Source organism: Chamaea fasciata, unplaced genomic scaffold (assembly GCF_029207755.1).
Source record: "Chamaea fasciata isolate MVZ Bird 193981 ecotype frontalis unplaced genomic scaffold, bChaFas1.0.hap1 SCAF_590, whole genome shotgun sequence".
NCBI classification, from domain to species: domain Eukaryota; kingdom Metazoa; phylum Chordata; class Aves; order Passeriformes; family Sylviidae; genus Chamaea; species Chamaea fasciata.
The window spans coordinates 1-16,378 of NW_027094675.1; the positions used below are offsets into that span (position 1 = coordinate 1).

At 61.6% G+C, this 16,378-nt stretch overlaps 1 protein-coding gene and 1 long non-coding RNA gene across 2 annotated transcripts; one reads left to right on the top strand and one right to left on the bottom strand.

Annotated features, from left to right (window-relative positions):
• Nucleotides 1-1,301: 1,301 nt before the first annotated feature.
• Nucleotides 1,302-2,940, top strand: LOC136305703 (uncharacterized). The gene is made up of 3 exons (XR_010725398.1): nucleotides 1,302-1,389; nucleotides 1,589-1,767; nucleotides 2,743-2,940. It is a non-coding gene; the product is annotated as an uncharacterized lncRNA (long non-coding RNA).
• A 1,819-nt stretch (nucleotides 2,941-4,759) lies between these two features.
• Nucleotides 4,760-15,768, bottom strand: LOC136305702 (SUMO-activating enzyme subunit 1-like). The gene is given in 10 exon segments (XM_066209014.1): nucleotides 4,760-5,017; nucleotides 5,103-5,140; nucleotides 5,143-5,171; nucleotides 5,491-5,635; nucleotides 7,103-7,208; nucleotides 11,195-11,294; nucleotides 11,381-11,522; nucleotides 12,812-12,986; nucleotides 13,517-13,628; nucleotides 14,765-15,768. Coding segments are annotated over 10 exon segments (1,044 nt in total). The 5' UTR covers nucleotides 14,866-15,768; the 3' UTR covers nucleotides 4,760-4,921.
• Nucleotides 15,769-16,378: the final 610 nt, after the last annotated feature.

The following is a 16,378-nucleotide window of genomic DNA, read 5'->3' on the forward strand; positions in this document are numbered from 1 at the left end:
TGTCCGGGGCGGGGCGGGGCGGTGACGTCACACGCGGGCGGTGACGTCACGCGTGGGCGTGTCCAGACCGAGCCGGTGCCGCCGGTGTCGAACGCGCCCGTCCCGACCGGTTCATGCGGCTGCCGTGAGTGGGGGGTCCCGGGCCGGGGGAAGGGGGGGGTCCCGTGGGAACGGGGGACACGCGGACAGGGGGAGGGGGCGGCGGAGATCCCCCCCTCCCCCCCCGCCCGGGAATGGGGGAACGCGGGGGTCGCGGAGCCCCGAGCGGAGGAGACGCGGGGAGGGAACGCGGAGCGGCACCGGGAGGGAGCGGCGGCGGGGACGGCGACACGGCGGGGGGACACGCGGGGGGGGCGGCCAGCGGCTGGAGGAGGGTGAGGAGGGGGCGCGGAGCCCGAGGTTCGGGGGCTCGGGGAGCGCGCGCGGCGCGGGACGGCGACACGCGTGGGGGACAGGCGGGGACAGCCGGGCGGGGGTCGCGGAGCCTCGGGGACAAGGGGGATGCCCGAAATTGGGGAGGGGGGCGTCAGGAGAGAGCGCGGGACAGGACGGGGGGGCGGGGGGGGGGGGACACCCACGCGGGACAGGGAGGGGACACAACGCCGGACGCGCCGAGGGGACCCCCGGGGTTGAGGGGGGGGGTGGAGGGGGGGGGGGAGGACACGCGCGGGGGTCGCAGCCCCTCGTGGGTGGGGGACAGGCACGCGGGGACGCGGCGCGGCACGGGACAGGTGTGGGGAGGGGACGGCCACGCGGGAGCGCGCGCGGGGGACACGCGGGAGCGCGCGGCGGTGACAGGGACACCGCACATGGCCGCGGGGCGGGCGGAGCGCGGACCCTCCGGGGAGGGGGGGGCCGAGCCCCTGGAGGGGGGTCCGCGCTGAGCCCCCCCGCGCTCGGGCAGGGCTGGGGACGTTGGCGGACAGGCGGGCGGCGACACTCGGGGGTCCCCACGCGTGGCCGGGGGTCGCTGCCCGGTTTGTTTACAAACACCGCCCGCTCCCACCGCGCCCCCTGGCGGCCGCTCGGCGCCATTTTTTTGGGGGGGGGGGCGGAGGAGCGGGAGGTGTGGACCCCCCCCCCAAAAAAATAAACCCCCCCGAGGGCGCGGACCCCACCCCAGGATTGGAACCCACGCGTGTCCCCCCCCCTCCCCACAGAGCCCCCCGGGAGCGATGGCCAGACCGCTGCGGGAAGGGACCCTCGGGGAGCCCCCAGCCCCCCCTCCCCTCGCACCCCGCCTGCGGGGGGGGCGGGGGGGGGGCCGCCCACCCACGGGCCCCCCCCCCACACGTGGGGCCGCCCCCTCCACGCGCCTGAGCTGCGGAGAGCGCGGGGACCCCCCCGGGACCCCCCCCAATTTCGGCTCCTATGCTTGGGGACCCCACGGTGAGTCCTGGGCTGGGGGATTCGGGGGGGGGGGGATCGTCACTTTTGGGGGGTCCCCAAACCCCCCCCCCCCGAGCCGTTCCATGGGAAGACCCCTCCCCACACCTTTTGGGGGGGCGTGGCTCACCCTGACCCCACCCTATATTTTGGGGGGCGTGGCCCGGCCTAACCTCCCCCCCGCCCCTTTACCGCCCTCCAGGTGATTTCCGCCCCACGGAGGAGGCGGAACACGAGGGGACCCCCCAAATTGAGGGGGGGGCTGTCCCCAACGGGCACCTGCCCGGGCCCCCCCCCGCGGCCCCCCCCGGCCCCGAGCAGATTTTGGGGGCGCGGTTGAGGCTCCTGGGAGACGCCTTCCAGCACAGCTACGAGCGCCAGGTGAGGGGGACCCCCGACATTTGGGGAGGGGGTACCCCAAAATTCGCGTGGGAACCGAGGATGTTGGGGAGGGGGGCGCCCAAAAAATTCCCCCCCCCCTCCGGCTCTTTTGTGGTGTTGCTCCTGGTGGCATCTGCTCCCTACTGGGGTTATCCCAAAATTTTTTTGGGGGTGGGGGGGGGGCTCCCAAAATTGACAGGAAAGCCCCAAAATTGGGTGGGAACACCCCAAAATTAGCCGGGACACACCCCCCGGGACAACTTTTTTTGGGGCATTTCCCCCCAAAATTCTTCTTTTTCCTCATCCCAGCACAATCCCTCCAACTCCTCCTCCCCGGGGCTGGATTTGGGAGGGGCTGGGATTTGGGGTAACACCCCAAAATTTAGAGGAGACGCCCTAAAATTCAGCAGGGACGCCCAAAATTGGGGGGGGGAGGGGGACACACACAGCCCTTGAGGCTTTTTTTTGGGGGTTCACGCCCCAAAACTCTGGTTTTGGAGTTTGGAAAAAGCTGGAATTTGAGGGGAAACCCCCCGAAATTCAGCGAAAACTCCCCAAAAATCTGGAGGAGACCCCAAAAAATTTAGTGAGGACGCCCCAAAATCTGGCAGGACACCACTTTTTTGGGCGGGATACCCCCCCCCCCTAATAATTCCTCCTCTTCCCCATCGCAGCTCCACCCCTCCAGCTCCTGCTCCCAGGGCAGGGATTTTGGGACGGGGGGGAGAAGGGAAACCCGCCGAAAATTTCGGGGCAAGAGCCAAAAATTCACTCGGGACAACCCCAAAACGGGGCGGGAGGGACCCCACTTTTTTTGGGGGGGTGGGATACACCCCAAAATTCCTTTTCCCCCCCATCCCAGCTCTCGCTGCCGGGGCTGGATTGTGGAGGGGGGTGGGGGGGAGGTGCTGGAATTGGGGCTCGCGCTAATGAGCGGCGTTAATTACCCGCGTTAATTGAAAGCTCGTTCGGCAGCGGCGCGGCCGGGGGCTCTTCTGGGCGCCGCTCTTCCGCTGGGTGGCGCCCTGGCTGGGGGCGGCGCCCGCAGCGCCCCTGGCGGCCAGAGGGGGGAACTGAGCCCGGCGACACCTGGAGAACACCTGGAGAACACCTGGATCACACCTGGAGAACACCTGGGAAAGGCCGCGGGACGCTCGCAGGACAGCGGGGGGGGGTCGGGGGGGGGAGACCCCAACCTCAAAGCGGGGACAAAGCACAACCCCCCCCCTCAATTCGGGTTGGTCGCGTCCATCTCTTCCCCTCCCCCCGTCCCGTTTTTATTTATTTGTGTAATTTATTTATTGGGGGGGGAGGGGAAGATTTGGGGGGGGGATCCCCCCCCCAAAAAATGTGGCAGGAAGGGGGAACTCCCCAATTTCCCCCCTCCCCCTCCCAAAAAAAAGGGTCTGTAAATGCTGTAAATTGGGGAGGGGGAGTGTAAATTTTGGGGGTTTTTTTTTGGGGGGGGGGGAGAATGAGGGGGAGACCCCCCCAAAAATGGTGCTGGGGGTGGTGGGGGGAGGTCAAGACCACCCCCCAAATTTCCCCCCCTCCCCAGGGGTGTGTATATGTTGTACATGGGCTGTAAATGGGGTGAATTTGGGGCGGGGGGTGTTTTTTTTGGGGGGGTGGGGGGGGCTGTATATGATCCATGGGGGAGGGGGGATTTGGGGGACCCCCCCGGATGGTGCTGGGTCCACGTGACCCCCCCGCGGGGCTGTACATGCTGTATATGGGCTGTACATTGTACATAGGGTGTACATAGGGCGGCTGTACATTTTTTTGGGGGGGGGGGGAGGGGTTTCTGTACATTTTTGGGGTCTGTACATGAATTTGGGAGGTTCTGTACATTTTTTTGGGGGGGTGGGGGGCGCTGTACAGGAATTTTGGGGAGGGGGTCCCACAGGGTCGGTGCCATTTTTGTACTTTTGTTTGCAATAAAAATGGATTTATGAGAGGAGGGGTTTGGGGGGGTCGAGAGGATTTTGGGGGGGTCTGTAGGATTTTGGGGAGTGTAAGATTTTGGGGGGGTCTGTAGGATTTTGGGGGGAGTCTGTAGGATTTTGGGGTGGTGTCTGTGGGATTTTGGGGTGGGGTCTGTAGGATTTTGGGGGGGGGTCTGTAGGATTTTGGGGTGGGTCTGTGGGATTTTGGGGAGTGTAGGATTTTGGGGGGGGTCTGTGGGATTTTGGGGAGTCTAGGATTTTGGGGGGGTCTGTAGGATTTTGGGGGGGGTCTGTAGGATTTTGGGGGGAGTCTGTAGGATTTTGGGGTGGTGTCTGTGGGATTTTGGGGTGGGGTCTGTAGGATTTTGGGGGGGGTCTGTAGGATTTGGGGTGGTGTCTGTGGGATTTTGGGGGGAGTCTGTAGGATTTTGGGGAGTCTAGGATTTTGGGGTGGGGTCTGTAGGATTTTGGGGGGGTCTGTAGGATTTTGGGGTGGGTCTGTGGGATTTTTGGGGAGTCTAGGATTTTGGGGGGGTCTGTAGGATTTTGGGGGGGTCTGTAGGATTTTGGGGTGGGTCTGTGGGATTTTGGGGAGTCTAGGATTTTGGGGGGGGTCTGTAGGATTTTGGGGGTGGTGTCTGTGGGATTTTGGGGTGGGGTCTGTAGGATTTTGGGGGGGTCTGTAGGATTTTGGGGTGGGTCTGTAGGATTTTGGGGAGTCTAGGATTTTGGGGGGGTCTGTAGGATTTTGGGGGGGTCTGTAGGATTTTGGGGTGGGGTCTGTGGGATTTTGGGGAGTGTAAGATTTGGGGGGGGGTCTGTGAGTTTTTTTGGGGGGTTTAGGGGGATCTTTGGGGTTCGGAGGGCTCTAGAGGATTTAGGGGGATTTGTGGGGTTTGGGGGCTCTGTAGCGGTTTGGGATTTTTGGGGAGGGGTCTGCGGGATTTGGGAATCCCCAGATTTTGGGGTTCACCCCCTTATGGGGTCTCAGCATCCCGTGTCCCCCCCCTCCTCCCCAATTCCAACCCCCCCAAAATCAGCCACGGTTTTCTAAGAAAAACCTTTATTCACCCCAAACCCCCTCCCCTACAACCCTGGGGAGGGGGGGGGGGGTTAGGACCCCTCCCCAAACTCCCTCCACGATTCGGGGGTGTCCCTGGGGAGGATTCAGGAGCCCCCCAAAACCCCTGCCCGGATTTGGGGGTCTCTCAGAGGGGGGGTCCCAGGCACTCCACCATGCCCTGGCCCCTGACGCCGTCGAAGAAGAAGAAGTTGTTGTGGGGAGGGTCCCGCTGGGACAGGGCCTGGAGGGGGGTGGGGGGACACAGGGGGGTCACGGGGGGGATTTTGGGGACCCCCCAGACCCCTCAGGACCCCCTAAATCTGTACCTTGACCACCTCCTGGCCCAGCACGCCCCCGACCACGCACACACGGGCGCCATCTCCGAGAAGCAGAAGCTGGAAAGGGGGGGGGTGAAGATCGAACGAGGGAAAAAAAAAAATCCCAAAAATGGGATTTTCACACCCCCCCCCCCAAAAAAAAAACCAACCTGGGGGGTTTGAGGGCTCTGGGTGCCCTGAAAACCCCAAGGGTTCACCCCCCCCCCAAAAAAAAAAAGGTTTGGGAAATCCTGAGGGCCAAGGGGACACAGAACGGCCCCCGCGTGTCCCCAAGGTCCTTTGAGGGGACGCAGCCCCCCCGCATGTGGCCCCAGCAGCCGCGGTGGCCTTGGGGACAGAGCGCCAGCGGCCCGCAGCCCGCCCCGTGTCCCCTCACCTGGGGAAATGCTCCGGCAGCAGGTGAGAGCCGACCCCCAGGGCCTCCAGCACCTCCCGGCGCAGCCGCAGCAGCCGCTCCGAGTCCTCGGCCCCGCGGCGGGGACAGGGATCGCGGCCCGTCTCCGTCCTGAACCGCAGGAGAACTGGGGACAGGGGACATTGTCACTGTCACTGGGACACTGTCACTGTCACTGGGACACTGTCACTGGGACACTGTCACTGTCACTGTCAGTGTCACAGGGACACCCAGAGCAGCCGCTCCGAGTCCTCGGCCCCGCGGCGGGGACAGGGATCGCGGCCCGTCTCCGTCCTGAACCGCAGGAGAACTGGGGACAGGGGACACCGTGGGGACACTGTCACTGGGACACTGTCACTGGGACACTGTCACTGTCACAGGGACACTGTCACTGTCACTAGGGACACTGTCACTGTCACTGGGACACTGTCACTGGGACACTGTCACTGTCACAGGGACACTGTCACTGTCACTGGGGACACTGTCACTGTCACTGGGACACTGTCACTGGGACACTGTCACTGTCACTGTCACTGGGGACACTGTCACTGTCACTGGGGACACTGTCACTGTCACTGTCACAGGGTCACTGTCACTGGGGACACTGTCACTGTCACTGGGGACACTGTCACTGGGACACTGTCACTGTCACAGGGACACTGTCACTGTCACTAGGGACACTGTCACTGTCACTGGGACACTGTCACTGGGACACTGTCACTGTCACAGGGACACTGTCACTGTCACTGGGGACACTGTCACTGTCACTGGGACACTGTCACTGTCACTGGGGACACTGTCACTGTCACTGGGACACTGTCACTGGGACACTGTCACTGTCACAGGGACACTGTCACTGTCACTGGGGACACTGTCACTGTCACTGGGACACTGTCACTGGGACACTGTCACTGTCACTGTCACTGGGGACACTGTCACTGTCACTGGGGACACTGTCACTGTCACTGGGACACTGTCACTGTCACTGTCACAGGGTCACTGTCACTGGGGACACTGTCACTGTCACTGGGACACTGTCACTGGGACACTGTCACTGTCACAGGGACACTGTCACTGTCACTGGGGACACTGTCACTGTCACTGGGACACTGTCACTGGGACACTGTCACTGTCACAGGGACACTGTCACTGTCACTGGGGACACTGTCACTGTCACTGGGACACTGTCACTGGGACACTGTCACTGTCACTGTCACAGGGACACTGTCACTGTCACTGGGGACACTGTCACTGTCACTGGGACACTGTCACTGTCACTGTCACAGGGTCACTGTCACTGGGGACACTGTCACTGTCACTGGGACACTGTCACTGGGACACTGTCACTGTCACCGTCACAGTCACAGGGACACCCCAGGGAGGGCACAGCCCCTCCGAGCCCACGGCTTTTCCCCATCAACGGGAGGTTTTTCCCCAGGAATGGGATTTTTTTCCCGCTCCAGAAATGATTTTTTTTTCCCCCCCAATATTGTGTTTTTTTTTCCCCCCTGGAATGTCGTTTGTTGTTTTTTTTTCCCTGGAAATGGGTGGGGGGGGTTTGGGTTTTTTTGGGAAAAGGCTGCTGGGAAGGCACCTTGGAGCAGGAAGTAGTCGGGGGCCGTGCGCCGCAGCGCCGCCGTCGCCTTCTCCCCGCGCCACTCCACGGCCAGCGCGTCCCGCAGCTGGCAGAACTCCAGGCGCTGCAGTTCGGGGGAAAAAACGTGGGATTGGGGGGGATTGGGAATGAAGGCAGAATCCCGGGGGAAAAAAACGCGAAATTCCCACAGGCGGCACAAGTCCAGGCACTGGAATTCCGGGGGAAAACCAGCAGGATTTGGGACGGAGCGGGGGAAAGGGAAGAAGGTTCTGGGGGATCCTGGGGCAAGGCAGGGAGTTGGGAATTCTCCCCATTCCATGGGTTAAGGAAATCGGCGATTCCCCCAATTCCACGGGGACAGAGAGTCAGGAATTCCCCCAGTTCCAGGGGAACGAGGGATCGGGAATCCCGCTTCCACAGGGGACCAGGAAATCAGGAATTCTCGCGGACAAACGCCCGGCCCCATCCCCGTGGGCTCTGGCATCCCAAAACCTCATCCCAAGGAACTCCCACGGGATCAGGAGGCGGCAGCTGCTCCTGGTGGCATCCGGGGACATTCCCAGCCCAGGGGACATTCCCAGCCGGATTGCCAGCACCTCAGGAATCCCAAAGGAATCCCAAAGGAATCCCAAAGGAATCCCAAAGGAATGCCAAAGGCATCCCAAAATCCCGGGGGGTTTCTGCTCCGCCCGGGAAATTCCGGCTGGGAGGGGACACCAGGAGGGTCGGGGCCACCCTAAAAGGGATTTGGGGTCACCATAAAAGGGATTTGGGGTCACCCCAAAAGGGATTTGGGACCACCCAGGAAAGAAAGAAGCAGCAAAGGTGTTTTGGGAGAGCCATCCCAAGGTTTTTGGGGTCTCTCCCGGGTTTTTGGGGTCTCTCCCGGGTTTTGGGGTCTCTCCCAGGTTTTTGGTGTCTCTCCCAGGTTTTTGGGGTCTCTCCCAGGGTTTTGGGGTCTCTCCCAGGTTTTTGGTGTCTCTCCCAGGTTTTTGGTGTCTCTCCCAGGGTTTTGGGGTCTCTCCCGGGTTTTGGGGTCTCTCCCAGGGTTTTGGTGTCTCTCCCAGGGTTTTGGGGTCTCTCCCAGGGTTTTGGGGTCTCTCCCAGGTTTTTGGGGTCTCTCCCAGGGTTTTGGGGTCTCTCCCAAGGTTTTTGGGGTCTCTCCCAGGGTTTTGGGGTCTCTCCCAGGGTTTTGGGGTCTCTCCCAGGGTTTTGGGGTCTGTCCCAGGGTTTTGTGGTCTCTCTCAGGGTTTTGGGGTCTCTCTCAGGTTTTTGGTGTCTCTCCCAGGTTTTTGGGGTCTCTCCCAGGGTTTTGGGGTCTGTTCCAGGTTTTTGGTGTCTCTCCCAGGGTTTTGGGGTCTCTCCCAGGGTTTTGGTGTCTCTCCCAAGGTTTTTGGGGTCTCTCCCAGGGTTTTGGGGTCGCTCCCAGGTTTTTGGGGTCTCTCCCAAGGTTTTTGGGGTCTCTCCCAGGTTTTTGGGGTCTCTCCCAGGTTTTTGGGGTCTCTCCCAGGGTTTTGGGGTCTCTCCCAAGGTTTTTGGGGTCTGTCCCAGGGTTTTGGGGTCTCTCCCAGGGTTTTGGGGTCTCTCCCAGGGTTTTGGGGTCTCTCCCAAGGTTTTTGGGGTCTGTCCCAGGGTTTTGTGGTCTCTCTCAGGGTTTTGGGGTCTCTCTCAGGTTTTTGGTGTCTCTCCCAGGTTTTTGGGGTCTCTCTCAGGGTTTTGGGGGTCTCTCCCAGGTTTTTGGGGTCTCTCCCAGGGTTTTGGGGTCTCTCCCAGGTTTTTGGGGTCTCTCCCAAGGTTTTTGGGGTCTCTCCCGGGTTTTGGGGTCTCTCCCAGGTTTTTGGGGTCTCTCCCAGGGTTTTGGGGTCTCCCCCAGGTTTTTGGTGTCTCTCCCAGGGTTTTGGGGTCTCTCCCAGGGTTTTGGTGTCTCTCCCAAGGTTTTTGGGGTCTCTCCCAGGGTTTTGGGGTCGCTCCCAGGTTTTTGGGGTCTCTCCCAAGGTTTTTGGGGTCTCTCCCAGGTTTTTGGGGTCTCTCCCAGGGTTTTGGTGTCTCTCCCAAGGTTTTTGGGGTCTCTCCCGGGTTTTTGGGGTCTCTCCCGGGTTTTGGGGTCTCTCCCAGGTTTTTGGTGTCTCTCCCAGGTTTTTGGGGTCTCTCCCAGGGTTTTGGGGTCTCTCCCAGGTTTTTGGTGTCTCTCCCAAGGTTTTTGGTGTCTCTCCCAGGGTTTTGGGGTCTCTCCCGGGTTTTGGGGTCTCTCCCAGGGTTTTGGTGTCTCTCCCAGGGTTTTGGGGTCTCTCCCAGGGTTTTGGGGTCTCTCCCAGGTTTTTGGGGTCTCTCCCAGGGTTTTGGGGTCTCTCCCAAGGTTTTTGGGGTCTCTCCCAGGGTTTTGGGGTCTCTCCCAGGGTTTTGGGGTCTCTCCCAGGGTTTTGGGGTCTGTCCCAGGGTTTTGTGGTCTCTCTCAGGGTTTTGGGGTCTCTCTCAGGTTTTTGGTGTCTCTCCCAGGTTTTTGGGGTCTCTCCCAGGGTTTTGGGGTCTGTTCCAGGTTTTTGGTGTCTCTCCCAGGGTTTTGGGGTCTCTCCCAGGGTTTTGGTGTCTCTCCCAAGGTTTTTGGGGTCTCTCCCAGGGTTTTGGGGTCGCTCCCAGGTTTTTGGGGTCTCTCCCAAGGTTTTTGGGGTCTCTCCCAGGTTTTTGGGGTCTCTCCCAGGTTTTTGGGGTCTCTCCCAGGGTTTTGGGGTCTCTCCCAAGGTTTTTGGGGTCTGTCCCAGGGTTTTGGGGTCTCTCCCAGGGTTTTGGGGTCTCTCCCAGGGTTTTGGGGTCTCTCCCAAGGTTTTTGGGGTCTGTCCCAGGGTTTTGTGGTCTCTCTCAGGGTTTTGGGGTCTCTCTCAGGTTTTTGGTGTCTCTCCCAGGTTTTTGGGGTCTCTCTCAGGGTTTTGGGGGTCTCTCCCAGGTTTTTGGGGTCTCTCCCAGGGTTTTGGGGTCTCTCCCAGGTTTTTGGGGTCTCTCCCAAGGTTTTTGGGGTCTCTCCCGGGTTTTGGGGTCTCTCCCAGGTTTTTGGGGTCTCTCTCAGGGTTTTGGGGTCTCCCCCAGGTTTTTGGTGTCTCTCCCAGGGTTTTGGGGTCTCTCCCAGGGTTTTGGTGTCTCTCCCAAGGTTTTTGGGGTCTCTCCCAGGGTTTTGGGGTCGCTCCCAGGTTTTTGGGGTCTCTCCCAAGGTTTTTGGGGTCTCTCCCAGGTTTTTGGGGTCTCTCCCAGGTTTTTGGGGTCTCTCCCAGGGTTTTGGGGTCTCTCCCAGGGTTTTGGGGTCTCTCCCAGGTTTTTGGTGTCTCTCCCAGGTTGTTCAGGTCTCTCCCATGTTTTTGGGGTCTCTCCCAGGGTTTTGGGGTCTCTCCCAGGTTTTTGGTGTCTCTCCCAGGTTGTTGAGGTCTCTCCCAGGTTTTTGGGGTCTGTCCCAGGTTTTTGGGGTCTCTCCCAGGTTTTTGGGGTCTCTCCCAGGGTTTTGAGGTCTCTCCCATGTTTTTGGGGTCTCTCCCAGGGTTTTGGGGTCTCTCCCAGGTTTTTGGGGTCTGTCCCAGGTTTTTGGGGTCTCTCCCAGGGTTTTGGGGTCTCTCCCAGGGTTTTGGGGTCTCTCCCAGGTTTTGGTGTCTCTCCCGGGTTTTTGGTGTCTCTCCCAAGGTTTTTGGGGTCTCTCCCAGGTTTTTGGGGTCTCTCCCGGGTTTTTGGGGTCTCTCCCAGGGTTTTGGGGTCTCTCCCAGGTTTTTGGTGTCTCTCCCGGGTTTTTGGGGTCTCTCCCAGGTTTTTGGGGTCTCTCCCAGGGTTTTTGGGGTCTCTCCCAGGTTCTTGGGGTCTCTCCCAGGTTTTTGGGGTCTCTCCCAAGGTTTTTGGGGTCTCTCCCAGGGTTTTGGGGTCTCTCCCAGGTTTTTGGGGTCTCTCCCAAGGTTTTTGGGGTCTCTCCCAGGTTTTTGGTGTCTCTCCCAAGGTTTTTGGGGTCTCTCCCAGGTTGTTGGGGTCTCTCCCAGGTTCCTGGGGTCTCTCCCAGGGTTTTGGGGTCCCACGCCCCCCAAATCCCCCAGGAATCCCCCCCAAACCCCCCCCACTGACCTTTTTGACCATGGTGGTCTCGGCCGTGTCCAGCCGGGCCCGTTTGGCCTCGGGTCCATCCTCCAGCCCTGAGCTCACCTTGGCCACCTTGGGCTTCTCCCTGAGGAGGGAACGGCTCAGCCACCGGGTCAGGAACTCCCCAAATCCCGGGATTTCGGGGGGGGCGGGCTCCTGCCCCCAACTCACTCCACGAACTCGTGCTCGCCCAGGTCAGCGAACATGTAGCCGTGGTAGCCGAAGACGTCGCCCGTGAAGAACTTGATCCCGTTCTTGTGGCAGATCTGGTTGATCCTCACCATGGATTCCCTGGAGCAGCAGGTGAGGCACACCTGGAGGGGAAACCTGGGATGTTAGCCACGGGGTTGAGGGCGTTGGGTGGGGGAAAAGCTTAATGGGGCAGGGGGAAGACTGGGATGGGGGTGGGGGTTTGGTCTGTTAGGGGAGTAGGGAACTGCAGCAGAAAATGGGGGGATTCCGCCCCAAAACAGGGTAAATCCATCCCAAAACGGGGCGATTCCATCCCAAAACGGGGCGATTCCATCCCAAAACGGGGCGATTCCATCCCAAAACGGGGCGATTCCGTCCCAAAACGGGGCGATTCCGCCCCAAAACAGGGTAAATCCATCCCAAAACGGGGCGATTCCATCCCAAAACGGGGCGATTCCATCCCAAAACGGGGCGATTCCATCCCAAAACGGGGCGATTCCGTCCCAAAACGGGGCAAATCCACCCCAAAATGGGGCGATTCCATCCCAAAACGGGGCGATTCCTCCCCAAAACGGGGCGTCTCCATCCCAAAACGGGGCGATTCCATCCCAAAACGGGGCGATTCCATCCCAAAACGGGGCAAATCCATCCCAAAACGGGGCGATTCCATCCCAAAACGGGGCGATTCCATCCCAAAACGGGGCGATTCCATCCCAAAAAGGGGCGATTCCACCCCAAAACGGGGCGATTCCATCCCAAAACGGGGCGATTCCATCCCAAAACGGGGCAAATCCATCCCAAAACGGGGCGATTCCATCCCAAAACGGGGCGATTCCGCCCCAAAACGGGGCGATTCCATCCCAAAACGGGGCGATTCCATCCCAAAACGGGGCGATTCCATCCCAAAACGGGGCGTCTCCATCCCAAAACGGGGCGATTCCATCCCAAAACGGGGCGATTCCTCCCCAAAACGGGGCGATTCCATCCCAAAACGGGGCGATTCCGTCCCAAAACGGGGCGATTCCGTCCCAAAACGGGGCGATTCCGTCCCAAAACGGGGCAAATCCATCCCAAAACGGGGCGATTCCATCCCAAAACGGGGCGATTCCGTCCCAAAACGGGGCGATTCCATCCCAAAACGGGGCAAATCCATCCCAAAACGGGGCGATTCCTCCCCAAAACGGGGCGATTCCATCCAAAAACGGGGCGATTCCATCCCAAAACGGGGCGATTCCATCCCAAAACGGGGCGATTCCATCCCAAAATGGGACGATTCCATCCCAAAACGGGGCGATTCCATCCCAAAACGGGGCGATTCCGCCCCAAAACGGGACGACTCCCCCCCACCGGAACGATTCCAGCCCAAAGCTGGGCTGACCCCGCCCCAAACCCGGGGATCCCCCCCGGTACCCGCGTCGAACTGCGTGAAGAACTCGTGGGGTTTGCTCTCCACGCTCTCGGCGTCGGCCTTGACGTCCACCATGGGGTTGAGGCTCTGCGCCCGCTCCAGCGACGCCTCGGCGCGGTTCCGGCCCTGCGAGCCGCCCGGGATCAGGAACTGCGCCCCGCTCTCCTCGGGGGACACCTGGGATGGGGACAGAGCCCGGGATCAGGAACTGCGCCCAGGTCTCCCCAGGTGTGTCCCCAGGTGTCCCAGGTGTGTCCCAGGTGTGTCCCCAGGTGTGTCCCCAGGTGTCCCAGGTGTGTCCCAGGTGTGTCCCCAGGTGTGTCCCAGGTGCGTCCCAGGTGTGTCCCCAGGTGTGTCCCAGGTGTCCCAGGTGTGTCCCAGGTGTCCCAGGTGTCCCCAGGTGTGTCCCAGGTGTCCCAGGTGTGTCCCCAGGTGTGTCCCAGGTGTCCCCAGGTGTCCCAGGTGTGTCCCCAGGTGTGTCCCAGGTGTGTCCCCAGGTGTGTCCCCAGGTGTGTCCCAGGTGTCCCAGGTGTCCCCAGGTGTGTCCCCAGGTGTGTCCCAGGTGTCCCAGGTGTGTCCCCAGGTGTGTCCCAGGTGTCCCAGGTGTGTCCCAGGTGTCCCAGGTGTGTCCCCAGGTGTGTCCCCAGGTGTGTCCCCAGGTGTGTCCCCAGGTGTCCCCAGGTGTGTCCCAGGTGTGTCCCCCTCACCTGTTGGGGGTCCAGCAGGGTGAGGCCCCTGACCCCGGCCAGGATCAGGTTTTTGGCCACCTCGGCCCCCAGCCCGCGCAGCCCCACCAGCAGCACCCGCGAGGCCCGCAACCTGGGGGGCGGGAAAGGGGCAGTGGGACCCCCGCGGGGACCCCCACCCCTATAGAGCCCCCCGACCCCTATAGAGACCCCCGACCCCTATAGAGACCCCCGACCCCTATAGAGACCCCAGACCCCTATAGAGACCCCCGACCCCTATAGAGACCCCCCAGACCCCTATAGAGACCCCAGACCCCTATAGAGACCCCCCAGACCCCTATAGAGCCCCCCCAGACCCCTATAGAGCCCGCCCTAATCCCCATGGGGACCCCCCCAGGCCATGTAGGGACCCCCAGACCCCTATAGAGGCCCCCTAGATGCCTATAGAGCCCCCCAGACCCCTATAGAGCCCCTCCAGACCCCTATAGAGACCCCCAGACCCCTATAGAGATCCCCCAGATCCCTATAGAGCCCCCCAGACCCCCATGGGGACCCCCAGACTCCTATAGAGCCCCCCCAGACCCCTACAGAGCCCCCCCAGATCCCTATAGAGCCACCCCAGACCCCTATAGAGCCCCCCAGACCCCTATAGAGCCCCCCAGACCCCTATAGAGATCCCCCAGACCGCTATAGAGCCCCCCCTGACCCCTATAGAGCCACCCCAGACCCCTATAGAGCCCCCCAGACCCCTATAGAACCCCCCAGACCCCTATAGAGCCCCCCAGACCCCTATAGAGCCCCCCAGACCCCTATAGAACCCCCCAGACCGCTATAGAGTCCCCCCAGACCCCTATAGAGTCCCCCCAGACTCCTATAGAACCCCCCAGACCCCTATAGAGCCCCCCCCAGACCCCTACAGAGACCCCCCCAGACCCCTATAGAGCCCCCCAGACCCCTATAGAGCCCCCCAGACCCCTATAGAGCCCCCCAGACCCCTATAGAGCCCGCCCTAATCCCCATGGGGACCCCCCAGGCCATGTAGGGACCCCCAGCCCCCTATAGGAACCCCCAAGGGCCTCCACAGGGCCCCCTTACAGCTCCTTCAGGGCTCCTTCAATTCCCGCAGGGCTCTTCCACCCCAAGCCCCATACAGGGACCCCCCGAGCTCCTACAAGCCCCCCCGGCCCCCATAGGGAGGCCTCACAGCTCCTATAGGGACCCCCCCAAGCCCACCGAGGTTCCCCCCAGAACCCCCCAAACCCCACCGACCGTTTCTGGGCCTCGAGCCCCCAGAGCCGGATCTGCCGGTCGTACTGGGCCGCCTCCTCCTCGCTGATGCCGCCGGGGCCGGACTCGTCCTTCTCCACCATCGCGGCCACCGCCGAGACCCCCTCAGGCTCCCTGAGAGACCACTCCAAGCCCCTCTGAGCTTCGGAACCCTTTGGGGGCCGTCAAAGCCCCTCACGACCCCCGAGTCCCCTCACGACCCCCGAGTCCCCTCCGGGCCCCTCAAAGCCCCTCACGGCTCCTCACGACCCCCGAGTCTCCTCAGGGCTCCTCAAAGCCCCTCACGGCTCCTCACGACCCCCGAGTCCCCTCAGGGCCCCTCAAAGCCCCTCACGGCTCCTCACGACCCCCGAGTCCCCTCACGACTCCTCACGACCCCCGAGTCTCCTCAGGGCTCCTCACGACCCCCGAGTCCCCTCCGGGCCCCTCACGGCTCGTCACGACCCCCGAGTCTCCTCAGGGCCCCCCAAAGCCCCTCACGGCTCCTCACGACCCCCGAGTCCCCTCCGGGCCCCTCACGGCTCGTCACGACCCCCGAGTCTCCTCAGGGCCCCCCAAAGCCCCTCACGGCTCCTCACGACCCCCGAGTCCCCTCACGGCTCGTCACGACCCCCGAGTCCCGCCCGGGCCCCTCACGGAACTCGCAGCGCCCCCCGGCGGCCCGCGCCAAGCCCCGCGCAAGCCGCCGCTCCACCATCCCGCCGGGCGGCGCGCGGGGGGGGACGCGCCGAATCGGCCGCCGCTGCCCGCGGCGCCTCAGGAGAAAAGAACGGCCGGAGCTTTTTTTCCGCCGCCGTCGGACCGCGGTGCGACGGCGTGAAGCCTCGGCGAGGGCTTTTGGGGCGTCGCCCGTACGGCGCGTGGTACGGTCCGTGGTGTTCTCCCCCCCCCGCATTCCGCGCTCGGATGGACTCGTCCTCCTGTCATGGCGGCCGTTGCCGCCATCCCCCGTGGGCTTCGTTAATCTCCGGCAGCGTCGGTGGGAGACTTCCGGAGAAACCTTCGGGAACTTCCGGAAACCTTCGGGAACTTCCGGAAACGTTCGGAAACCTTCGGGAACTTCCGGAAACCTTCGGAAACTTCCGGAAACGTTCGGAAACCTTCGGGAATCTCCGGAAACCTTCGGGAACTTCCGGAAACCTTCGGGAACTTCCGGAAACGTTCGGAAACCTTCGGGAACTTCCGGAAACCTTCGGGAACCTTCTTCGGAAGCGTTGGGCGAGCTCTGGAGAAGTCGGCGGAAATCCCGCGATTTCCCCGTCGCCGAAGAAACGGAGCGGCCAAAGCGGCGTAAAAAATCCCTTCAATGATTAGGAAAAAAAATCGAGTTTTTTTTTTTATCGTTTTCTCCTGGTTTGATAAAAATCGGTGCTGTTTTAATCCAAGGCACTTTGAGGGGGTTTTTTGTTGTTTTTTTTTTTTTTTTGCTGAGCGACATTTAGATGTGGAGAAACATTCCGAAAGGTTAATTTTGAAGAATTTAAGAGTTTAGTTGAAGCAGATATCGCTGAGGTAAGACAGATAGACTTCCCCTTTGATAAGCAGAAGGCGGATTTAAGGAACTGATAAATCCCGGGGCCCGACAGCTTGTGATTG